At 38.4% G+C, this 25974-nt stretch overlaps 1 protein-coding gene and 1 pseudogene across 2 annotated transcripts in view; both read left to right on the forward strand.

The window, feature by feature from the left end:
* Nucleotides 1–14127, forward strand: part of Btc (betacellulin) — a 51714-nt gene extending 37587 nt beyond the window's left edge. Inside the window, exons 3-6 of one of the 2 annotated variants that reach the window (XM_026408470.2) lie at nucleotides 4064–4181; nucleotides 9549–9695; nucleotides 11165–11275; nucleotides 12474–14127. In XM_026408470.2, coding sequence (XP_026264255.1) covers nucleotides 4064–4181; nucleotides 9549–9695; nucleotides 11165–11273 — 374 coding nt within the window. In that variant the 3' untranslated portion in view covers nucleotides 11274–11275; nucleotides 12474–14127. The remainder of the gene's footprint in view (nucleotides 1–4063; nucleotides 4182–9548; nucleotides 9696–11164; nucleotides 11276–12473) is intronic. The other variant, XM_077803420.1, reaches the window with a different exon arrangement.
* A 10638-nt stretch (nucleotides 14128–24765) lies between these two features.
* On the forward strand, nucleotides 24766–25016 carry LOC113196500 (small ribosomal subunit protein bS21m pseudogene; annotated as a pseudogene).
* The last annotated feature ends 958 nt before the right edge of the window (nucleotides 25017–25974 follow it).

A 25974-nucleotide genomic window follows, 5' to 3' on the forward strand; every position in this document is an offset into this window, starting at 1 on the left:
TTTTTGCAAACTCTTAAAGTCAGATTTTTATTTATATCGACCTACAGTAACCCTAATGCTTGTTTTAATTGCTTTAGAATCTTTGGAAAATATTGTCTGATGAAGAGATTGCAATCCATCACCTGTAGTACTCTTCGGGTTTCATTGTGGACTAGCCAATCCGTAAATATAGGTTTTCAGTGAAAATTTGAAGCATCATCTCACTCCCAAGGGGAACGCATCAGTTTAGGGAATGTGTGTTGGAAAGGGCAAGGTAAGGTGGAAAGAAAAGTCATCAATTACATTTCACCATCCCAGGGCCATAGGAGTTTTCCTTGAGTTTTCAAGAATAAAAATAACACTTGGGTTGGGCGTGGTGACCCATGCCTATAATCCCAGTGGCTTGGGAGGCTGAGACAGGAGGATTGCAAGTTCAAAACCAGCTTCAGTAAAAGCGAGGCACTAAGCAATTCAGTGAGACCCTGTCTCTAAATAAAATACAAAAACTAGGGCGGGGGATGTGGCTCAGTGGTCAAATGCCCCTGAGTAAAATCCCCAGTAACCACCACCCCTCCAGAAAAAATAATCATTATTTTGTCATAGAAGTAACTTTTCTTTCTTCTCAATGAATATTCTGGAATGCAAGGACTGGTTTTGCACTCCTGTGTCTTTATCATCAGGTCTCATGATAAGCAGAAAACATTTGGCTTTATAGTTGCTCAATTTTCAGTTAGCATGACCTTGATGTATTTTGAAAAGGAGCAACTGGAATTTAAGGTGCAGTTCTCAAGGGAGAAGGCTGATCAACTTTCTCATTTCCAGGAGAGGAAACAAGGATCCCATTTGGGTTTGGTCTGGTTTGGTTTTAGATGCAGTATTCATGATTTGTTTTTCTTTCAGGTTTGAAAGTTCCATAGAGAAATCACTGGACATTTTCTGCCTGATGGCATGGAAAGGTTTTAAATTCAAATAATGCTGGGAATACTTCAGAGCATGCTTCTTTGGCAAAGGAGGGAGTTCTGTGAGTGATCAAAACAGGACCTGGCAACCGTGTTGCTGGCATGGATTTGTGCTGCTTGGATGGGCCGAGACTGATCAAATCACTGCATCCAGCAGCTGCTGGTTAATTTGCTTTTGGAATTATACTCTGTGTGGTGTTTATTAAAAAAATTGGGTGCATTTAAAGGGGCACAGCAACTAGCAGCATCAGTAAAGTTTGGGATACAGAGCCAAATGGCTTATACTTAAAGGCAAGTATGCCTGGCCAATCAAAGAAGCCTTTCTGCAGCAGGCCAGATCTGTCTGTAAGTCTTGCTGCTTCTTGAATTCATTTCTTTGCCCTCCATTGCCATGTTCCAGGCCTGTATCACACTTGTCTGCCTGGCTCAGGTATGCCCTGGTGTTCTAGCCCCCTCTATCTTCTTGCTCTCATCCACTCTTCACTGTCTTATCTGATGCATCAATAGAACACTTTATAGTTTAAAGTATTTTTTCAAAATTAATTTAATTTAATTCATAAGAACCATCTTCAGCTCTCTCTCACCCTGTATTTCATTTCAGCCTGCTGACATCCAGGTCTCTAAATCTATTCACAGCTGTCCTGGGCTCCTCCCCTTCAGGACCTTTCCATTTCAATTACCTCTGCTTACTATCCATGGCATTGAACCTTCTTATTCCTGATCCTGTGACTTTCTTTGCTCTTAACATTCTTCTTAACTAAATCAATTGCTTATTGCCTCCTAAAATCTAAACTTTATAGAAATTTTTCTCTGATTAGGAAAGCAAATGGTTACACAAGATTTTTCTTAAGATTACCAAGATTTTCAGTGTTCTAGAAACACCTCATTGCTGGGGATTCAATGTTTCAGGAACTCTACTAGGAACTTCCACATATATATGAATATCTATCTATCTATATACATATATATGTAATTATACACACACACACATATATAGTATGTTATCTTAATAGCTCTTTAAGGTAGCAGTTATCATCTTTAATTTATAAATCAGTTCACTGAAACTCAGACATCTTAATTGCAGCTAATGAAAGGCAGAATTGAGAAGCAAACACTATTTTTCCTTCAGCTAATCCAGTGTTCTTTCCATCATTTCCAGTGTACTACAATTGCATTTTGCAATTACAATGATGGTTTTTTGGTTGATTGCATTGTTTTTAATTTCCTGTATTGCACCAATTTAAGATGGTTAGGTAGGACCTCCTTTATTTATTTTTCCAGTTCCTCTTTATAGTGTTAGAAAGCATTTAATGGATGGGAGTTCACTTATCAAGTTATTTGTCAAGATGACTTATTTGCCTTTGACACACTGTGCAGTTATTTCTAGAATTTTCAGTCCTTCTGATAAGATTCCCATGGACTAATGTTCATGGGAGCAAATATCTGGCATGAGCAGCAGTTGGGTGGTAACCAAGTCAACAAACAAAACCAGGTCAGCCAGTTCTTCAGCAACATTCTGCCATCCCCTGAAACTCTGAGCAGGCAGCCTTCTGTATCTGTGGGTTCCCCATCCACAGATTCAGTCAACTGTGGATTAAAAATACCCTGCATAAATTGTTTCTGTCTTGACAAAACTTTTTTTCTTGTCATTATTTTCTAACACACTATAACAACTATTTACAATGCATTTATACTAGATATTACATTTATATTAGATTAGATATTAGATATTAATCTGGAGATATTTTTAAATATATGAGGGGATAAAGCATATATGCACATATACTACGCCATTTTATATAATGGGTTTAAACATCCTTAGATTTTGGTATCTGCCTGTGGTCCTGGAACTAATACCTGATAGATACTAAGGGATGACTGTACTGTGTTTGAACATCACAAAAATTTGCAGCATATAGGTGATTCAAAGTCATTTGAAATTCTTATTTCTCATGGTCCTGTGTAATTACATGTATTGATTTCATATATTAAGAAGTCTGGTAGTCATTGCTACTAAATAAAAGAATGATTAAATGTCACTGGGATGCCAGGTTCCTTATCAAACCTAGTGTGAAATGTCCTTCTGAAGTGAACCCTGAATGGTCTTCAGATGTCCGACTGCTGCAAGCTGTTGGTCATCCTGTGAACTTGGACAGTTTGATCCTGTGTTGGAACTGGCTTGTGTGTTATTTTCTCTTGGTGTAAGCAGACGTTAATTGGGAACCAACAGATGAAACAGCTAGTGAATTATTTCTATACTGTTTTTCTGGACAATCAATATGTACTGAAACTTTACATGTGAGGGATAGGGGGATTGTTACATATTAGTATTTTTAGTTGAAAAATCAGGTAGGTCAGTGCAGGATTGAAATCCAGGACAGGAAGCTTCTAGTATTTTCTTCCTTCTTCAGAGAAAGCCTCCATGGGCCCAATGAGTGGCACACTCTCCCACTGGATGCCCCAGGCTGAGAGTGGAGGTCAGACACCTGCTGAGCAAGCTGTCTTGACAGTGCAGGAGGGTAGTGGTCAAGAGCATGAGCTCTGGGGCAAGACAGCCTGGGCTATGTCCCATTTCGATCACTCTTAACCGTGATCTCGGACAGTGACTTAATCTTAATCTGTATTATGCTTTGATCACCTATAAGTTAGGATTTGCATGGTGCTCACCTTATAAGGCTGTCGTGATTGTTCAGTGAGATGATATATGAAAAATAAATATATCAGAGTCAGTAAACACTATGTGTTTCAGTTAAAACAAACAAACAAACAAAACCCCAACTTAGCAGCAACAAAAACAGAAACCAAGCAACCAACTCCTTTCTAGAGTGAGGTTCTCAAAACATTCATGACAACAAAGCCTTCTTTATTATCATATCTCTCTTTTACCCACTGAAGATACCAACGTTTCTGAGAGACAGGTTGGACATAAGTCTTAAGTACAATATGAAAATTCCAACCACAATCCCTATTACCCAATCTCTAGTGCTATTTGAGGGCTGCAAAAGTTTGACTTTTATCCTAGTGTGTCCAGGGCAGATGAAAGATTGGAACATATTCTTCAGAAAAATCAGCAGTGAGATGAGAATAAAATTCAATTTACAAATGAACTTTTTCTTGTTTTCCAGCTACCACCACACAATCAAGGCGGAAAGGCCACTTCTCTAGGTGCCCCAAGCAGTACAAGCATTACTGCATCAAAGGGAGATGCCGCTTCGTGGTTGCTGAGCAGACACCCTCCTGTGTGTAAGTGAAACCCTGTAGCCAGCAAGCAAAGGGGTGCAGAACAAGCTGCACCTGGGGTACAGAAAGGGCTGTACAGCCTGGGGCTTGACAGGGCTGGAAAGTCTGAGCTAACCATGCCATCTGTGCAGACATGGTTCCGCCTGGTCCTGCCCTCAGCCACTTGTTTAGGGCCCTCTCGGCAGCCACTTATGGAGAGACTGACACAGACTTTCCTCCTGAAATATGAGCCTGTGAGAGCGCAGATCCGCTTCCAGGCTGGGCAGTGTCCTCTGCTCCCTTGCGCAAGCAAAACTGATTCTGTCCAGTGTTAGGATGCTTTTCAGCTCGAATAATCTCCTGGGTGGTTCAGATGGAAACAGATCCTTCTGGCATGTGTTAGGTGGTTCGTAGTTAATGTAAATATGAAGGAATTCCTGCCAAATTAAAAGCTCCCTTTGCAAGGTGTCAGTTAAGTGTGAAGAAGTCAGTCTTATTTATAAATAGAGATCAGCAGAGCCGGGTTAAGTACAGTTGGGGACTGGGAGAGGAGCTCTCTTTCCAACTTTTAGGAAATTTAAGAGTCTAAGCACATGCAAAAGTTTTTGCATCTTTTAAATTTCTATTTTCTTCTAACGAGATATCCCGCTGAAGTGCTGTCTGGGATATTTTCTTTATAGAAGAGCAGGGTGATTCTTTCTAATTTTGACCTGAAGTTCACAGAGTGTTTGTTATTTTTCACAGTTTTCCCAATATAGAGTTTTTGTTTTTTTCCATAGGAATCTCAGAATAGTGATTCTGATTTTGTAGGGGAGTTTAAAGGTCATGGATATAGCATCAGAAAAATGAGAAATGATACCCCCATCTATGTATGATTTATCAGAGTCCATAAATGTGTCCTATTGTCATGTATAACAAATTAAAACACATACAAAATTAAAAATAATGAAAAAGAAAAATTCTAATCAAAAAATTAATTATAATTATGTTCAATTTTAAAAAGAAATATGCATGAATAATACTTAGCAAGGATAAAAATTGCTAATGCAAAATATCAAGGAAAGTGTGTTGGAGGTGTGCTAAGAAGGGCAGAGCTGACTCTTTGAAATTTCATTTCATTATTTACTGGCTTGGAGGCATACATTGGGTTTTTAAAATATCAATGTCCTTTAACCCAGAACATTTTTCTAACTTATCCCTATGTCTGCAGATTTATTGTTTTTTTAATATTGCTGTTTTCTAAAATGAAAATCACCATATGTCATTTACTTTCCTAGGATCAACACACAGCTCGTCCCACTCACTTTGAGGCTAAAACATATTTCCTTGACCTCTATGGCTCCTCTGATGCTGACTTAACTTCTGGCTATACCTCTCACCATATTCCCAAATGTTCCCCTAAAGTCCTACCTCCCTAGTCATGGTTTATAATACAAGTTCTTCCCATAGGCTTGAGAGCTTATTCCTGATGATGGTTTAAGATACAACTCAAATGCCAGCTCCTCCTGGACCTGGTCCCTCACTTACTTCCTCCTTCCCAGGCACATAGCCAGGTGTCAAGTAGATGCCCTGCCTCTGCCATCGAGTCACACTTCAATGGAGGCACTTATCCACTAGAGCATAGCTGTCAGTGACTTTGAATGACCTCTCTGTGGCTGTGAATTCCTAGAGAGCGGAGCTTGTAGCTTACTCATTTTCGTGTTCCAGTGGTAAGCATGGAGACTAAAATTTAATAGGTGTGCAAAAAATGACTGATGAAGGAATGAATAAGTATCTCTACCTGAGCCCATCTAATGCTATGCCAAATTTCAAAACCTAAACAGTGGGTCAATTACCTTTCCTAAACCTTTGTTTTTATTTTATATAAATAACTAGATTTTATATATATATATATATATATATATATATAGAGAGAGAGAGAGAGAGAGAGAGAGAATACTTTTATTTATTTATTTTTATGTGGTACTAAGGATCGAACCCAGTGCCTCACACATGCTAGGTAGGCAAGTGCTGTACCACTGAGTCACCACCCAGGCCCCTCAGTTTTTATTAAAAGGGATAAAAATACCTTCCTCTCAAGGGTTGAAGATTAATCCAAGTAATATACATAAAATCACTTATGTGGTTTCCGACATTTCGGAGTAAACGTTCCATAATCATTGAGATGAGTGGACAGATATCCAACCTAGGACTGACCTTTCATGGTTTGGTATAGCATGAATTCAGACAAAAACGGTCTTACCGTTGGTGACAGCATCATCTTGGGAAACCAGAAATATCTCCTTTCACTTGTGATCATAGATATAGATTATGGACTCTAGTTTTTACATGCACAAAAAAAAAAAAAAACAAGTTGTGTTTCAAATAATTCAAATGCCCTATTAGTTTCTCCATATTTTCTTGGAATGTGGATAATTTGTTTCCAGATATATAATTTTCATTTATGAATGCAGCACAGTTAATTTACATGCTGCTGAGGCCATAAGCTTGGCAGCCAGACTGCCTGTATTGGAATCACAGTCCCACTCACTTCACCTGTAGAAGGGGGCTGATAATGACACCAACTTCAGAGCCTGTTATAATGATGGACTTAGTACTTGTCAATCTCTTGGAACAGTGTCTGGTGATTATTTCAGAACAGTGACCCCCTAAGCCTGGTTTTGCAGTCCCTCTAGAGAGTTGTGGAATCTTTAAAAAATATTCTCAGTTTTCCAATTTTATTTTATAAGGTGTTTATTTGATAAACATTTATTCATGACGTAGTAAACATTAAGATCTTGCTCCCTTGGCTTCTTCCCCTCCCATATGGGAAATACACTTGCTAAAAATAACCATCAGCTAATAGGTCACTGGTCAGCTGAAGACTGACATGATATGAGAGCAATTATAAGTATGTTAAGGTTGACATTCCAGCATGGCTTCATTGGCTTACAACATACTGAAGCACTACTTACTGAGAAATTCAGTTCAAGCTTGTTCAGCCACTGAACCCAGAGCTCATAATTAGAAAAACATTGTAATAGATAAGCTAGTCATTGTTGGGTCTTTTATAGGCACGATTGTTATTTTAAAATGTCATATTTACCAAGTGTGAGGGCACACACCTGTAATCCCCATAGCTCGGGAGGCTGAGGCAGGAGGATCATGAGTTTAAAGCCAGCCTCAGCAATGGCGAGGTGCTAAGCAACTCAGTGAGACCCTGTCTCTAAATACAATACAAATTAGGGCTGGGGATGTGGCTCAGTGTTCAAGTGCCCCTGAGTTCAATCCCTGGTACCAACCAACAAACAAACAAACAAACAAAAAAACAACAAACATGCCATATTTAGTAAATTTATTAAAGAAATATTTAACTGGGAAGAGACTATACATATTTGCAAAATTTAATTACATTCTTCAAACTAAAAACTTCCCCTTACATGCAAATGAAAGTGAAATTTCCACACCTTTTCAATCCTATGTGCTACATGTAATTTTTGATATTTCAAGATATTTCTAAGTGCTGTCCTTGTATTTGGACCTTGGAGTAAAGTCACCTACCTATCCTGCAGGAGGCTATTCTCCCCCACTTATTCTAGGTCCTTCAGCAATAGGTGACATTACATATTTTCTCCTTTGCTTGCATCACAGTTTAGCTTCAATCAATAGTTGTTTAGGAGCTTGGGTTTTGTTTGTATTTTGAAACACTGTATCAGTTGAAAGATTGGCATTAAGGGATCTCCTTTCTTGAGAAATACAGGCTTTGCAGGAATTAACTGCCTCAGCTCTTGTCAAGCATAGGCTCTAAAATAGCCAGGCAATAAATCCTTTCTTAAAGAAAATTTAAGTTGCACAGAAATCTTTTCAAGGTGCAGAAGTTAATCTTCTTGACACTTCAGTAATTCTTCATATTGCTAGTATCTCTTTGTGTTCCAGTGCACCTGAAAATAAAGGTGAAATATTTATTAATGGAAAGGTACTGAGATTACAACAGATAAGTTTGGTTCAAATGTCCTTAGACAAATTTCTATGTAATTTTTAAGTTTCTGTCACAAGTCAGAGAATTCTATGGGTAGCCCACAAATCACTGAGCTGTTTCTCATCTAGTGTTGCTTAGTCGAGTCCCAGCTGGGTATAAGATTCATAACTGTCACCTCAGACTTAGTGCATTTGCTGAGTTGACGCCATATGAAGATTATATTGATGGAGACTTGCAAGATTGAAGGGAGCTAGCCCCACTTAGAGAGCTAGTTGACATTGGTTATTCCACTTTAAGAAGGCCATGGAATAAAAGGAGGCCACTTGGGGAGGGGAAGGAATGGTGAACAGATCTGGAACCATGGCCACAGAAAACCAGATGAAGGAACAGGATAGGACAGGCCAAGTTGTGTTTTTTCAGAGGGGAGAAGTAGTTGCGGAGGTGGTGAATGCAAGAGGAAAGAAGAGGCTGGGTGCAGTGGCACATGCCTGTAATCCCAGCAGCTTGGGAAGCTGAGACAGGAGGATTGTGAGTTCAAAGCCAGTCTCAGCAATTTAGCAAGGCCCTAGCAACTCAGTGAGACCCTGTCTCTAAATGACAAACAAAAAAATAGGGCTGGGGATGTGGTTCAATGATTAAGTGCCCCTGAGTTCAATCCCTGGTTCCCCGCTCAAAAGAAAAAAAAGGAGTAATAGAAGAATATTCCCTAGAATATTGAAGGATCAGGGGAGAGAGAGAAAGAGAGGGAGGGATGGAAAGAGGGAGGGAGAGAGAGAGGGAGGGAGAGAGAGAGAGAAAGACAAGAAGAAGAGGAGGAGGAGAAAGAGGAGGAGGGGGAGAGAAGGAGGGGGAGGGGGAGGAAAATGAGGACAGGACAGGGGGGCAGAGGGAAGGGGAGATTCTGTAGAAGTAGTATGTATGGAACTTTCTATTTTTGGACCCTGGGTTCAGAGCTTTCACACTTTGATTGTATGAAACAATGTAATTTTAAAATTATTTTAAAGAGTGCTTTGGCACACTGAAACTATTCATTATGTATATTGCCCTTGGATGAAATGGGAAATCCTGGGGATTTTTAAAAATTCCTTGTCATGAGGTTTTTAAGCACAGTGAATACTATGGAGGGAATTTTACCATTTCCTACTTCTCCAAACACAGAGATTAAAACTTCAAAAACAAGTCCTAATCACAAGTATCTTTGCTTATGTAGAAAAGACATATTAATAATGTTTAAGTGACAGGGTTTCAGTAAAGTGAAGAAGTTAGAATTACTCATGAACCCAGTGGAGGACAACTTTTTATTCTTATTTTTAAAAGAACTGTGTTCTTATCCATTTCAAGTAATGAAAACAATGTTAGTTTCTTCGAAGAAGAAGGGGAGACTCCTAAGTCTTGCATTTTTACCTTGTCACCCTCTTGTTTTATCTTGACAGCTGCAATGAAGGCTACACTGGGGCGAGGTGTGAGAGAGTTGACTTGTTTTACCTAAGAGGAGATAGAGGACAGATTTTGGTGATTTGTTTGATAGCAGTTATGGTCATTTTTATCATTTTAGTCATTGGTGTCTGCACATGCTGTCAGTAAGTATTTTTTAAGTTTAATTTTAATTATCTTGCTCTTTGTTTTCATTTCTTCTTTTCTTCCTTCTTTATTACCTTCTCTTTCCCTTTTGCTTCAATTGAAATAAATCTATTTTTGATGCTTGCCATCAATAATATTGAAGTATTTATTTACATTGAAGCCCCTGATACACAATTTTTATCATTTTATTGGAAACAAGTATTATTATTTGAAACAAATTTTGTTTTAAAATTTTTAGGTTGGCCACATTAAGATACGTGCAATTATTTATTTTATGTGCAAATAATGATTACACATTCTTTCCCCTACTTTTCATTTTAAATCCCAAATTTGAGAGTCAAGAACCAGCATGCTTTTTCTTTGATGCACAGTGGCTTGCTGTAAGGATCTTTGTTTGTTTGCTTTGTACTGGGCATTGACTGAACCCAAGGGTGCTCTACCAGTGAGCTACATTCCCAGCCCTTTATGATTTTTGTTTTGAGACAAGATCTCCCTAAATGGCCAAGGTTGGCCTTGAATTTGCAATCCTCCTGCCTCAGCATTCAGAGTCATTGGGATTACAGGTGTGTGTGCCACTGTACTTAGCAGTGATTATTTAATTTAATTTAATTTTTTTAGCCACAGCAGCACTACCACATAGAATGGTGAAAAGGTGTTCTGTGTAAGTGTCGTCTTCTTGTCTTGAGGAGCTAGCCAGCTTCCTAAATGGTTGCATCTACTTCTGTGTTGTGTTCCCCTCTCAAAGTGCATGTCTCATGATTCCTTTCCTTACAATGTTCTTGGGAGAAAAACAGCAGCAGAGTCTGACTTTTTGTCCCAGTTCTGTCATTGTGTATCTTTGAGACTTCAGGCAAATTTCTTAATACCTTTGAACTTTAGTTTTCTGTGAAACAAAAATATTAAATCAGTTGATATGTAGAATTTCTTCTATTATAAAATTGAAAAAATACTTTTGAGCGTATATACTTTATGATAGGAAGAAATATTCATAATGCCAAGTTTGGGGCAGAGAAAGAATTATGCAGACCTTGGAAATGGCCTATTTTGTAACATGAATTTCGAAATGTACTTTCAGGAAGCTGGACTGTCTAGAAGCTTAAATAATAATTCAGAGGCTATGTTCACTCTCTTGTTTTCTCATATCTGTTCCAAGTTTCTACCGTTTCTTTTCTATACACTAAATAATGCTCCCTGAAAAGTTTTCTTGTGCCAACTATTCTCCACCAACACTAATGAGCCATATTCTTCCTGTTTAGACAACTATACTCAACCCATCCTGTTGCCTATTGTAGTTATCACTGGAGTTACAAAAAGAGACAGTTTAAAAGAAAATCCAATATATTTAAGAAAAAAAGCAACTTACCCATCTTTAACAGTCTAGAAACAAAACCATACACTTTTGTTGAATCATTTTGTATTCACATGAACTAACAGGCCCATATTAATTTCTAACATATCATTTTCTAAGTCCTCTACGGAAACACCGTAAAAGAAAGAAGAAGGAAGAAGAAATGGAAGCTCTGGATAAAGATATAACTCCTATAAATGAAGACATTCAAGAGACTAATATTGCTTAAGAGTAAGTAGATGGGAAACTATTCCAGTGAATGTAAGTGGTGAGATGGTTGAAATTTGATTATTTTTAAAAACACCTAAAAGTATTTGGATTCTTTTTTCCCCTTAGAACCTGAAGGCAAATAAATTACTCTGTCATAGTTTTCATTCTAATTCTGCATGGTCATAGTGATTATATGTTTTCTTCCTCATTTGGGGGCATAAGGAAGAGGTATCTTTAACTTATATTTACTAAGCATTCACCATATTCCAGTGCTCTACCAAGCCCTTTAAATGAATCAGTCAGGATTTCAGTAGGAATCACAAATCCACTTGAATAATCCCAGGGAATTTTATGGAGGGGGCTGTGAGGACCGGTTGAAAGTGACCCCCAAGGAGTGTGGAGGCTGCCTGAGTCTGGCAGTGGCAGGGAGCTCTGGGGTAAGAATTACCCTAGAGCCAGAGGCTTGCTGGAGGAGTACCCATTCAGCAGGAACCTAGTTGAATAAACAACCACTGCTGGGACCTTAACAATGGAAGAGGAAACATCAAATGAAATACCCAAGACTTCTTCCTGCCTTCAGACCTGCTACTGGCACTTTCTACTAGCTGAGTCCAACCAGAATCCAGAGAGCCATCTGTACTAACCAGCCCCCTGGATATGCAGCAAGACAGAGAAAGCTACTAGGGGGCACACAGAGCAGGACTGGCAGAATCTAGCAAGACAGTTTTAGTGGGACAACATCAACCTGACTCAGACTGGCTTAAAACTGAGGCCATGTATTGACTCACTTGAATGGAAGCCCAGAGGAAGGTAGGCTTTGCACTTGGTCAAACCGGAGACTCACACTAAGAAAACAGATTATTTTTCCCCTTTCGCTCACTGTTCAAAGAGTTGGCTTCATCCTTGGCCAGTTGTTCTAGATCACAGGAAAGACCAGCAGCAATCCAGCCACAGGTTTCCTCAGTCACATGCAGCAGGAGAGTGGTATCTTTCCATGGCCCTCTCAACTATACAAAGAATCTCCTTTCTCTGATTATCCCAGATGCTTAATGGGATGCAATAAATGCCTGTTGAGAAATTATAATGTTCTACTAATCTAATACAAAGACCACACTAGTGAATTGAATCCACAAATACTACCTCTATATTTGTAATTATTGTCATTATTACATACTGTATTTTTTTTAAATGGCTGCTCTTATTTTCTTTATTTTCACAGGCTGATGGCTGGTGGCAAGTTATAAAAAGCCTTGCTCCTTTGAAAATGGACAGAACATGTCTCAGGAAAACAGCCAGTTGAAATGAATTTTAAATATTCTATTTACTTTTTATTTGTATCTTCAGTTTGTGTTGTTTATTATTGTTTTTAATAATAATAATTTTATTATAGTCTATAATTGGGGGGAAAAAACACCTGAGTAGGTAACAACAATAAGAAAGGAATTCGAATAAACTTTCACATAAGTTTTGTCACCTGGATTATTAGTTAAGTAAAAAAGTGGGAAGGAGTTTAGATCTTAGGGACTGAATTAATAAAGCTACTATTTTCATATACATATTGTGTGCCAAGAATTTGAAATATGTTATTTTATTTGATCCTTTCAATAATCTGTGAGACACATAAGATCCTTATTTCCCAGGTGTGGAAAGAAGCCAAAAGAAGTTAAATAATTTAACCTAAATTTAGAGTTAGGAATTGGTAGAGCTTGGATTTGAACCAAGCTTTACCCAGATTTAAAGTTGGTGCTCTTAATGATCATTTTTGTCACTTTGCATTGCTGACCTCACTCAATGATATAAGATTTCATATTGCACTGCATTTTGCTATGATTCTGAGAAGTCAAGGCCATTTTCCTGCAGGAACACAGAAGGCTGAGTCCCAGCGAATGTTGCGGTTACCATCATGCTTTCTGTGGAGTTGAATTTTACTATGTTTCTTTGCTCCTTTATAAAGTGTCAATGACATGAATAAATTCTTACATTATTAAAACAAACAGATTAACCCCATAGTTAGAATAATGAATAGAGGTGGAAAAGTAAATTCCTGACATTCTTTAAGCCCTGAAAAAAGTATTTATGCTCAATAAAATATAAAGCACCAGAAGAGGCTGTCAATATCAGTGACAGCACTGCAGACCCCGGGAAGACATTAGTGATGAACACACCCCTCATTCTGTGTCCTTCTAAGCAACAGCATCTGTGAATGCTCTCAGGTGAATTTTGGTGCATGAACGTAGCATCTATTACCATCTTGCAAATGCTCCTTCAACTTCATGATAGCTTTACTAAAGACTGCATTAAATTCCAAATAGTAGAAATCAACATTGAGTCAATATTCCATAGAACATGGAACTTCCTACATTTATTAGGAGAATCACTTACAAAAACCAATGAAAAATGTCTCCAAATTTCTGCATTTTGTGACTGTCAGCCAACTAGCTTCTTTTCCAGAATCTTTTAAAATTTTACTTCACAATGTAAATCCGAAAGTCAAGGTAAAGCAGAGAATTCAGACAAAAGTTGAAATTGTGTATCTTTTTCTAGTGTTTTGAGTGACGGAAGGCAGTGACTATGTATTACACAGAAATAGTTCACCTATGGATAAGAGCCACTTCAAACAACTGACAATGTTCACAATTGATTTTTTTCTTCTGACTTAATTGTTGTCCTTGACACATGCTTACATCCAATTTGCTCATGTTATGTGTGCTACATTTTCAAAAGTCTCCAAAGGGATCATTCATACCCTCTTTCTTCCCCAGTCTTCTTTGATACTAAAAGAGTTTGGGGAAAATGTCCCTTATTGAATTAAAACACAAGACAATTCTATAAATGTATCTTCTTTACCGAACCAAGGTTGTCTGACCAATAAATCTCTCAAGCCAACTCAGGCTTGGGAATTCCACTTTGATACTAAAAATTTTAAAGGTGTGTTTTGAAATTCTGATGTCAAGATGAATTTCAAGTACTTTCCTGTCTTTTCAAAATGTGTTTTATAATTATTTTTGCATATATTAAATGACTTTGTTTATGTAAACTGTCAATAATATCATGTAATAAAATACATTTATTTTTAAAACAAAGCAAACACATCTACTTGGAAAATTTCTATTGATAGCATGGAATATTAATAGAAATAAACTTGAACATTACTGTTTTAAAAACTTTATACTTTAGAGAACTATTCATTAATGCATTTGTATAGCGAAGTTAGACAATGGGTTTTCTTTAGAAGTGAGCATTAGTTGAAATGTGTTGGGCACCCACGGGACTGTCTGCCCAATACCCAGACCCCATCTTTGAACTCCACCTCCAGCTGTATTTGGTCAGTCTAAGGTGGGCACTCAGTCAAATCAGAACAATTAGTCATTCCCATGGGAGTTAGGAACTCGATATCGGTCTGTTTTTGGGTCCTTGGAGTAAAAACAATGTGCATTCTGAAGCTTCGACAGTTATGTTTTGCTTTATCTGAACAAGAAAAACAAAGGACACTGGTCAGCAAAGAGAAGAATAAATCAATAAAGAACAGAGCTGAGATATAATTTTCCTGACAGAGTTAGATGCTGGTTGTACATACTGTGGAATTTTAGCCTCACTCTATCTGTGAGCTCCATGAGGCATGTTAGTATCTTTGTAATAAATTCCTCATTTCCCTTAAGCTAGGTCAGTTTAGGTTTCAGTAACCTCACCAACTCAGGAGCTCTGGAGGGAGATTGCAGAGAAGTTTTCTTTAATTCAGTAATTGTGTCCTCCGTGAAACAGAATTTTGAATCATCATTTTTAAGGAGTACCTGCTACTGTATTAGGAATATTTCTAGCAAAAACACTGCATTTTTCTCCATCCAGACATTCAGAAGATTATGGAGAAGGAGCAGAGAATTGAGTGAGCATTGATTGGGCACCACTGTATTACAGGTGTGCCACCCACTGTGAGGAATGCTAAAGAGGAATAGGAAAGGACTTTTGAGAGCCTTTGAACTGGTAATTTCAATATAAAAGTAGTGCTAGAGTGGTTTATTTTTAGTGTCAACTTGACTGAATTAAGGAATACCTAGAAACTTGGCAAAGTATTATTTTATGTTTCCAGAGGAAATTAGCGTGGGAGTCTGAGTGACTAGTTGGGAGTAGACTAGTGGTTGGGAACCATACCATCTACTTGGCCAGGGGCCCACAGAGAGCAAATACAGAAGGTGAGCTGGGGATAAAGACTTTTTGTTTTCTTTTCTTGCTGCCTTGGATGTCAGAACTCCAGGCTACCTAATCTTTAGACTCCAGGACATACATCAGTGGCCTCCAGGCCTCAGCCTTAGACTGGGAGACACACCACTGGTTTCTCTGGTTCTAAGGCCTTTGTCTTGGGTTGGCCATGCTACTGGCACTCCAGGATCTCCAGCCTGCATGTGGCTTGTTGTGAACTCTTCAGACCACAACAACTGCATGAGTCAATTCCCCTAGTTTATACTCTCTCATACATCTGTGTACATACCCTGCCAGTTCGGTGTCTTCAGAGAACCCTGACTGATACAGGTGCTCTGAGAGAACCTGGAAGCATTATGGAAACAGACAGCAAGATACTGTGGCCAGCTTGGAAAGAATCCAGAAAGTTCCTGGAGGAAATGACATCTAAGTTGATGATTGGCTCTGGGAAATCATCCTCTCTGCCCTAAATTCTGGGAAACCTCAAATATTTCTTGCATTCGTGTCAGATTCTACAGAATTCCTTTAAAAGCAGTAGAGGAACCAGTGTGGGGAGAGCAGTATTCTAGAGCTTCACTCCTTGTTCCAGGCTGCCCTGGGCACCGCAGGCAAGAGTATGTGGGCATGTGAGTTGTAAGATGAGATGTTGCCGGTTTGAATGATCTTATATGATTAAGTGATGGCCTTTGTTAGAAGAAAGATTTTCATTTCTTTCCCACAGTAAATTATGTAGGCCTTTCACATTTTGTATCCTATTTCATTGACCATCATGTAATAGAGATTAAAATTCTGAGTCAAGTAACTGCTGTTCAGATAAGATCTGCATTGTGCAAAATTTTGTGAAGAAAATCAAGGACATATTTCAGTGTCCATGGCTTCAAGATCAAACTATGACTTAAAAAGTTCTTCTTATTATTATATTCTGCATCTCGTTATTAAAACAGCCATATCATTTCATTCATTCCTCCAAAATGATTTATTCTGTACCAAGTACCTTAGGGCTGGGACTATACCTTTACCTTAAACAGTTAAAAAGAAAAACAGCTCTCTGACCTCATAAAGCTTATCTTTCAGTGGATCCAATCTTTCATGGCATGAATTTAAAACAAGTCTTCTCCAAGAAGTTCTATTACCCAAAGGACATGGGTACAGACTTTTAACCTAAAGAATTATCCTGGAGCATGAAACTCAAGATGAGCTCTCACAGAAGAATATGGTGGGATTTGCAGATTTCCCTTATCCTGAGTAATCTACATATTTTAATAATGAATATTAAGAGCAGAAAAATATAGTCACGCTTTTTTGATGCAACAATGTCTGTTTACATATTTTTTTCTATGCTTGGTGAATATTGGCACTGCCATTGGGCATCTGCTCTTCTTCAATGAATCCTCTATGCTTCCAAGAATTTTTTTTCTGCAAAGGAACCTGTTTGCATGTGATCATCCTTGGCAGCCAAGCATTGATGTCAGAACCTGATGTGCGAATAGTTCACTCTTGCCTATTTACAAGTGTTACTGGAGCCTAGGAATGTGTATCATAATAACATCTAGTTGGCACTTCTGTAAGCTCTACATTCCTCCCCAGGACCTGTCAGCTCTTGGTGGTTGGAGTAGTCTGAAATTCTTTATTAGGAAACAATATATGCTACAGAATTCCAAAAACTGTATCAGTGATTATTTTCAAAAGGAAAATAATTAAGGTTGTTTCTGGAAATTTCCAAATATGGATTTTGAAGTATGCTTAATTCACAATTCTATCAGTACTTGTATTCTGCAAGATATGTTAACCAAACATGATTTAAAGGGCTTTCCTTCCATGCTCTTATATTCTCACTTATGTTTAAATTACAAAGCTAAATATAATAAATATGCCACAGAAGTACTTCAAGTGGCTTGTTTTCTTCATCTTCTCTTGTTAATTTACTTAAAAAGAGTCAAACAAATAAAATTCTTCACAATCTGTGCACAGTGGCACAAACCTGTAATCCTGGTAACTCAGGAGGCTGAGGCAGGAGGATCACAAATTCAAAGCCAACCTCAATAACTTAGCAAAGTCCTAAGCTATTTAGTGAGAGCCTGCCTCAAAATAAAAAGGGCTGGAGATGTGGCTGATAGTGAAGTCCCCCAGGGTTCAATCTCCAGTCCACCTCACCAAATCTTTACAGATACAGAACTCTTTAATATTGCTTGCTATGGCAAATATAATTACTCTTATAAGATGTGTGCAGAATAATAAAGTATATTGAGAGTCTGTGATCCAAGCTTAACAGAGATGTTCAGTGTCTTGAGTTATAGTAAGAATGGGAGAAGAACTTGTGTCTGATTTGCTCTTGAAAATATTTTTTGAAATTCTTCAATGTGAAAACATTAAAATAAACCTATGTTAAGTATATTCTTTTGTAACATCCTATGAACATTTTTGTTTACTCAAAGGATCAGAGCTAGTAATTCAAAAACATCATTTACATAATGTTTGTGTCTGGTTAATTGGTTTTTATCTGTTTATTCTAAAGCAAAGATAATCTATTCTTGCCAGGCACGGTAACACACACCTGTTATCCCAGAGGCTCCGGAATCTAAGGCAGGAGGATTACAAGTTCAAAGCCAGCCTCAGCTATTTAGCGAAGTCCTAAGCAATTTAGTATGACCCTGTCTCAAAATAAAAAGTCTTTACTGGGGATGTGGCTCAGTAGCTAAGCACCCCTGGGTTCAATCCTAGTACCAAAATAATAATAATAAAAATCATCATCATCATCATCATCATCTATTATTGTGAACTGTGTCACCACTCCTCTGCCTCCTAATGACAACTGAACTTCAAAATATCTGAACTCTTTACCAAACCAATTTTCCTGATCATAACATAAATGACATGGGGTTGGAGGGAACTTATATCTGAACTATCACAATGCAAACATTATGAGCATAGTGTATCCAGACAGATCTGGGCTTCAACCTCAGGAACGCTACTTAACTGTGAAGCCCTGGGAAAATTACTTAACCCATTAATGTTTTCATCTACAGAGTTTAAATAACTTAAGGTGAGCTAAGAGGATTAAATGAGATTATGCCAATAAATTTCTTGTCCTGGTACCTGAAATATTTTAAGTCCTCTCTAGGTACAAGTCCAATTAATGTTAGATATCATCACTAAGATCAGTGTAATAGGGAGCGATGGTGCTACTGATGATGATGCTCTTTAATCACTTATGGAAAAGGACAAATGCCCCTTTGAAGTGGAGTCATTGCACTGGTACAGTGGAAAGTCTTGTGTTTTTATGGACTCATGATCTCTATGGAAAAGAATGTTTCTATTTCTATTGGAACACATCACCACTAGGTGAGGAATTCCAGCTCAGGGACCCATTTATGTCCCTACACTTTTCCTTCTTCTCTTTCTTACTCCTTCCTTAAGCATACCCAATGAGAAAAATTAAGAAAAATATTATAATCCCATTGAAAATGATCAAAGACCCAATCATGTTTAAAATTTTGTTGAGGCAGAGGTAAGTTAGGTACTTTTGATGTCTCTTCATCATCAATGTTTGTTTAAAAATAACTTAGGTAGGACACTGGGAATAATCTCTCATTTGTTATTCAAATTATCATGCCATTTGATTATACCTAGATGATAAACCTGAGGCTCAGGCAGCCTAAGTAAGAGGTCTTGAACTGTTTGGAAAGTGGTAACTATTACTGATTTAAAGAAGGTACCTAAGATATTGCTCTACTGTAATGTTTATATAAATAATAATGATGAGACACATGTACATATTGTTATTCAAATGGAATATATGCTTTCAAATGTAATCTATTCTGCCTAGTTGGTTGAATTAGAAATCCTATGGTAGGGTGGGAGTATGTCACCAATTTCATCCTGTATGGAGTATACCATAAATCATGGACATTATGTAAATTGATATTCAAGGTAACAATTAATAGTCAATAGCTCTGGGCCAAGTCATATTAGAGCTGGAGGCAAAAGGAAGAGTATGTGCCTCTATATACTCCTTGAAATATCCTCATATATTTTGAACCAAGTAGAAAAAAATTAATAAAAAGTTCTATAATCAAAGAACATGTTGTATGTAAAACTTTGCATTGAACACTCTGTTCACACACCTTTGTCAACCCTCACAAACCTATCCTGCCGGGAACCAATGGTCCCAGGACAGGGAATTGCAGGTGGATTGCAAACAGACTGTTCCCATTGCAAAAGAATGCAAAAGTCATCCCAGCTTGTTTTCATTTATAATTTTGACATTTTATTCATCATGGATTTTTGTATGAAGTTTGATTATTTATTTTGGTTCCTGAGGTTTTTGGTGTCCCCTTAAATCAGGGGACAGAGCAAGTGAGTGCCTCATTCTTGTCACTCTTATCCCAGCCCTGGTTCTTCACCAAAGACACAACAGGAAACTAAACTTAGAAGAATTTCTAATCGATTTTTCATAAACTAACAAAATCTCCACTAGAGAAAAGGAATTTTGCCTTTTTGCAATCCTCACCAATATTCTAGAGATTGAATTCAAAGGTCTTTGAATTGAATACACACACACACACACACACACACACACACACACATACATAAGTTATACATGGACACAATATTTTTATTTTGTTTATTTTAAAATTAGATTTCCTTTTTTTCTTTTTTAAAATTCTAATTTGTTATGTATGACATCAGAATGCATTACAATTCATATTACACATATAGAGCACACATTTTCATATCTCTGGTTATACACAAAGTAAAGTCACTCCATTCGTGTCTTCATACATGTACTTAGAGTAATGATCCATCTAATTCCACCATCTTTCCTACCCCCATGCTCCCTCTTTTCCCTCCCTCCCCTTTGCTCTATCTAGAGTTCATCTAATCCACCCATGCCCCTCCCCCTCAACCCCATTATGAATCAGCCTCCTTATATGAGAGAAAACATTCAGCATTTGTTTTTTTGGGATTGGCTTACTTCACTTAGCATGATATTCTCCAACTCCATCCATTTACCTGCAAATGCCATGATTTTATTATCTTTTAATGATGAATAATATTTCTTTGTGTATATATACTACATTTATATACATATCGTTATCCATTTATCAACTGAAGGGCATCTAGGTTGGTTCCACAGTTTAGCTATTGCTTATTTATTTTTATGTGGTCCTGACGCTACAACACAGTGCCTCACATATGCAAGGCAAGCACTATGCCACTGAGCCACAACCCCAGCGCTGAATTGTTTTAATATAAATTCCATTACTTACCAACGATATGATTTCTGGTAAACTACATAAATTCGTGCAGCCTCAGTTTCTTACTCTGTAAACTTGATATAATACTACCCACCCATGTCCTAGTGGTGAGCTCAGTAAAGCTCCTGGACAGGGCTGGCTTCATGGGTGTGCAATTGGTTGCACACAGGGCCTGGTACTTAGAATGGCCGCACACTTTAAATTCTTAATTTTTGAACAAAGTGTCCAGAATTCTCACCTAGCACTAGACTACACAGTTTACATAGCTGTCCTAACCATAGCAGAGTACTTGTGATACAGTAGGCACTCAGAAAGCACTAGGGAAACCATCTGTATTGCAGTTGGTTTGTGGATGCAATGTTCACAGAGTGTTTGCCTTGTGCTCAGCGCACATGGAAGCGAGGGTTTCAGAAAAGCACTATGTTGGTTATGGTCCTTGTCTTCTATGAAGGCAAACCAAGATAGAGTGGAAAAAGATCACGGAGAGCGGCTAGGGGTTAACAGACTGATGTTGGCTGTGAATGCAACTATATTTCAGAGAAGAAAAGGCTTCTTCCTCCCTTTTGAATTGTCCAACCTGGGAAACAAGATCTTCTCTAGAAAAGAGGTCTTCAGGCCTCAGAGCCGTATCATTATCCACTAGAGTTGGATCTTCTCTGCTGAGGCCTAGAGGTGTGCTCTAAGGAGATAGCTTCTGCAGCGCCTCCTCTCCCCAGGCATGGACAGCCATGAACGGCCTTCCTTAAGCTTCCAGTCTTGGCACATCCTTGTGGACACCCACCAGTGGGCTTGGGTGAGGTCTAGAAGTTTCAGAGGGGTCACAATTTACCAGGTTTGGGTCCCCTTTTGCCTGACCTTCTTCTTGATTCCTGGCAATCAGCTGATAGTGTTGTTCTCACTTTTTCGACATCCTGCACACACAACATTCATTTCTTTCATTTTCCTTTTTTTAGGCAATACAAATAGAACAGACTTAAGATGCAAAGCTTGCTTATGATTTCATCAGTTTGGTTTCTTATTCCTCTAGCAACTTATCCTCTGGTAAAACAAAATCTGATAACCTGCTTTCTGCCCCAAAGTTCCAAAGTGTAGGAACACAAAAACCTGCCTACTCCTGGGAGGGAAGAGAAACACATTTCTGTTACCTCTAGTAGCAATACGTGCCCAATATGGGCTAATGCATTAATGCAGTTGTTTTTCTCCACAGTAGGCCACTCTGGGAAATCCTCAACAAATTATCCTTCTATGTAAAATAAGGCAGGGGGTAGTAAGTATTTATACAGGGTTGCCTGGCTGGCAGATTTTATGTTTTCTGATTTTAGAGGTGTGTTTTTAGCTTCTTCTGAGGAGGTTTGAACTTAAATCAAATTTATCCTCTCCCTGCTACACTCCTGCTGTGTAGAGATGCTTTGAGCTGCCCCAGAGCCGACCTTGAGGAGGTCAGCTGACGACCAGGACAAGGGAATTGTCTTTCTCTTCTTGTTTCAGATGCTGCCCACTTTTCCTTGTATCAAGTGTGTTCTACACTTATGGGATGTACCTATTTCTGCTCTGAGGTTTTGGTGACTACTCCCAAACTGTTCCAGTTAAGAATAGGAAGGGAGAAATGTGCACCCACTGGGTCATCCCAGGCCTTCAGAGGGATTCAGCTCCCTGGCTCTGCCATTCTGCTCCTCCTTCCAAGCCTTCTTCCTTTAATCATTACATCCTCGTCGCCTGGCTCTTTCCTTGTCCACACTCAGCTGCCTCTGGTCTTTCTGGTATCTCAAGGTAGAGCAGCTTCAACACCATGGAATGCCCCTGTCTCTTCAGAGAAGGGGTGGGCTTTCTCTTGGTTTCTGCTGACTTCTTCCTTACGGTCTCCTAGGCAAGGTGGGGAACTAGGATGCTTCTGCTAGACACCCTCTTATTAAGCATTTGATCAAGCAAATTGTCCCTGAGAGGATTCACTCTCTGTGATGTCCCTCAGAGAGAAATCTGGACCACTTGCATCAGTGAGTTGTTAAAATCTAGTTCATGAAAATGAATACCTTGGCATTATCATGCTAGGCAAGAATTTATCCTCCTTCCACCCCCATCTCCTTAGGTTGTATCACAAAGAATTCTATCTGTAATAAAGAGCACCCCAGGAGAAGGCGGGGGGAGTTTTTTTGTTCACATCACTACAGGGGTTTAGACAAAGCAAGTCCCAGGAGGAAAGCTGCTGTATCTTGTATATTGCTAAGAGCTCTGTGGGATGGATAGGAGTCAATAGTTGAGAGAGTAAAGTGAAAAATTCCATTTTTAGAGAACAACTATTACAAACAAGATCATATGGGTTTGTAAATGTGCTGTACAGATCAGTGCTTCCAGATTTAAAAACAAAACAAAACAAAAAACAACAACCCTCCCCCCCAAAAAAATCCAGCTGGTTAAATTTGAATTTTAGGTAAACAACAAATGGCATGGTATTGTAAGTATGTTCCAAATGGTGCTGTTTCCTTGGACACCTAGTAGTTTTATTTTGCTAAATTGACAACTCTCTTATGGAATAGCAGAGCATGGGTTGTAAAGAAATGAGGCTGTTGGATTGGGCAAACAAGATAATCATGCACCTGTTATGTCATGCAAAGATTTCGCACTTTACTAGATGGAACAGATAAAAGGTTTTGAGCAGGAAAGTGACATGCTCAGATGTGTAATTTAGGAAGATGATTGTGCAGGCATTGTACAGGGTAAACTAGAAAGTGGAGAGGTAAGGAGCAGGAGAAATAATAGGAGCTGGAATTAGAAGGTGAAAATGTAAAGACTGTGATATAGTGAAGACATTTTGGAGAGGGAATACATAATTTTATGATCTGCTAAATGGAAGAGAAGCAAGAGTTCCCAAGAATAATAGCTCCCCACAAGTGACCAGGGAGCACTGCTGTGAAGAATTGGGATATGAATTGGAGGAGGAAGAGCTGGCCAGGGATGGAGGCTTGGTGAAGTCATACGGATATTGACTTTGCTTTCAAAATATTGGATTTGAGCTCTCCAGAAACATCTTTATAGAGAAATTCAGCAAGTAATTTGGAGTGTAGTACAGCAATCCCTCATTCTCAGTCCCACTTTTTATGACTTCAGTTACCTTGTCAACCACAGTCCAAGCATCAAATGGAAAACTACAGAAATCAACAATGTATACATATAAAATTGTTCACTGTTTCTGTGTAGTGTGAGGAATTCTTGCCCTGTCCCACTTCAGCCAGCCCAGATATGTGTCATCCCTTTGTCTCTTGCATTTACAATGTGTACACTGCTTGCCCACTCATCTTAGCAGCAATCTGGATGATCAGATTGGAAGTTGTAGTTTCGTGTAGTTTCATTGTGCTTGCATTCAAGTAACTCTTATTTTACTTAATAATGGCCCCAAATTGCAAAAGTAGTGAAAATGGCAATTTGGGCGTGTCAAAGAGAAGCTCTAGCATGCTTCCCTTCAGTGAAAATGTGAAAGTTTTTTATGTAAGAAAGAAGGGGAAAAGATTGTGTGCTGAGGTTGCTAAGATCTATGGTATGAAGGAATCTGCCTGTGAAATTGTGAAGAAGGAAAAAGAAATTTATTCTAGTTCTGATGTTGTACCTCAAACTGCAAAAGTTTCAGCACAGTGCATGTAAGTGTTCAGTTAGGATGGAAAAGGTATAAAATGTGTATAAACATAAATAGAAGAAAATAGTATATATAGGGCTTGGTGTTATCCACAGTTTTAGGCATCTACTGGAGATCTTGGAACATGAAATTCTCCTCTGATAAGAAGGAACTAGCAAAAAAGAAAAAAACTACTATGGGCTAAGGAACAGAACAGGTACTTCAGAGAAAAAGAAATACTAATGGTCAACAAATATATGAGAAAATGTTCAAATCTCTAGCAATTAGATAAATGCAAATTAAAAGCTACACTCAAATTCCATCTCACTCCTGTCAGAATGGCAATTATCAAGAATACAAGTAATGGCTTCTGGTTGTGATCAAACCTGTTCTGAAGTTGCCGGGTCCTAAAGAGTGAAGATTTAAATCCAGGGCCATGGCAAAACACCATGAAGTTCATTGCCAGGATTGTGATGATACAAGAAGGGAATGTGGAAGGTGCATACAAGACCCTGAACAGAATCTTTAGCATAGATGGGCCCATTGAGGACATTAAACAATGAAGATACTATGAGAAACTTGCGTCAAACCACAGCAGGAAATCTATGAAACCTGCTGGCAGATTTACAACATGCAAATGGCTTGAAACATCAACTTTTTGATGTGAAAGAATCGGGCAGATCCATCACAGGGCTGCTGAGATGTGGATAGGAGGCCCACATCTAGTTTGTCTCCACCTCTTTTTCTAAAATAAACTCAAATCACCCATATGCAAGAAAACTTGTATGTAAAGAAGCAAACCCACTGGTCAGCAGTAGACAGACCCTCTTTCTTATTAAGTGAAAGAGAAACTGAGTCCAAAAGTAGTCTAGGAGAAGAATGATGGTTGTCAAAGGATAGGGAAGGGGGCAATCAGGAATTGTTTAATGGGCATAGAGTGTCAGTTTGCAAATCTGAATACATTCTGAAGATAGACAGAGATGGCTGCAAAAAAAAGTAAAGATGGTAATTTTTATAAAAGTATTTACAATAAATATGTTTAAGTCTAGGATAGGTGAGGAAAATTTCCAAACTGTGGTGGGACATATACCTACCATTTTCTACCCACTTTTATAAACCCTAAAGCAAAATCTTTTTGGAAAAACATCTGTTACTTTTTACTGAGCTACTCCTTCCATTCCTGTGCAAGCATTGAACAAAGAGGAGAGGAATTATGTATGTATTTGGAATAAATTCTGCTTCCAAAATACCTTTAAAAAAGAATACAAGTAACAATAAATGTTTGCAAAGATATGGGGAAATAGGTACACTTATACATTGAAGGTTGGACTTCAAATTGGTGCAACCACTACAGAAAGCAGTGTAGAGATTCCTTAGAAAACTTGGAAAGGAACCACCATTTGACCCAGTTATCCCATTCTCCTGTTTGTACCCAAAGGTCTTAAAATCAGCATACTACAGACATGCACCCCATCAATATTTATAGCAGCTCAATTCATTTTTTTAATATTTATTTTTTAGTTTCAGGTGGACACAGTATCTTTATCTTATTTTTATGTGGTGCTGAGGATGGAACCCAGTGCCTCTTGCATGCTAGGCAAGCGCTCTACCACTGAGCCACAACCCCAGCCCTAGCAGCTCAATTCATAACAGCCAAA

Source organism: Urocitellus parryii, chromosome 10 (genome assembly GCF_045843805.1).
Source record: "Urocitellus parryii isolate mUroPar1 chromosome 10, mUroPar1.hap1, whole genome shotgun sequence".
Lineage (NCBI taxonomy): Eukaryota > Metazoa > Chordata > Mammalia > Rodentia > Sciuridae > Urocitellus > Urocitellus parryii.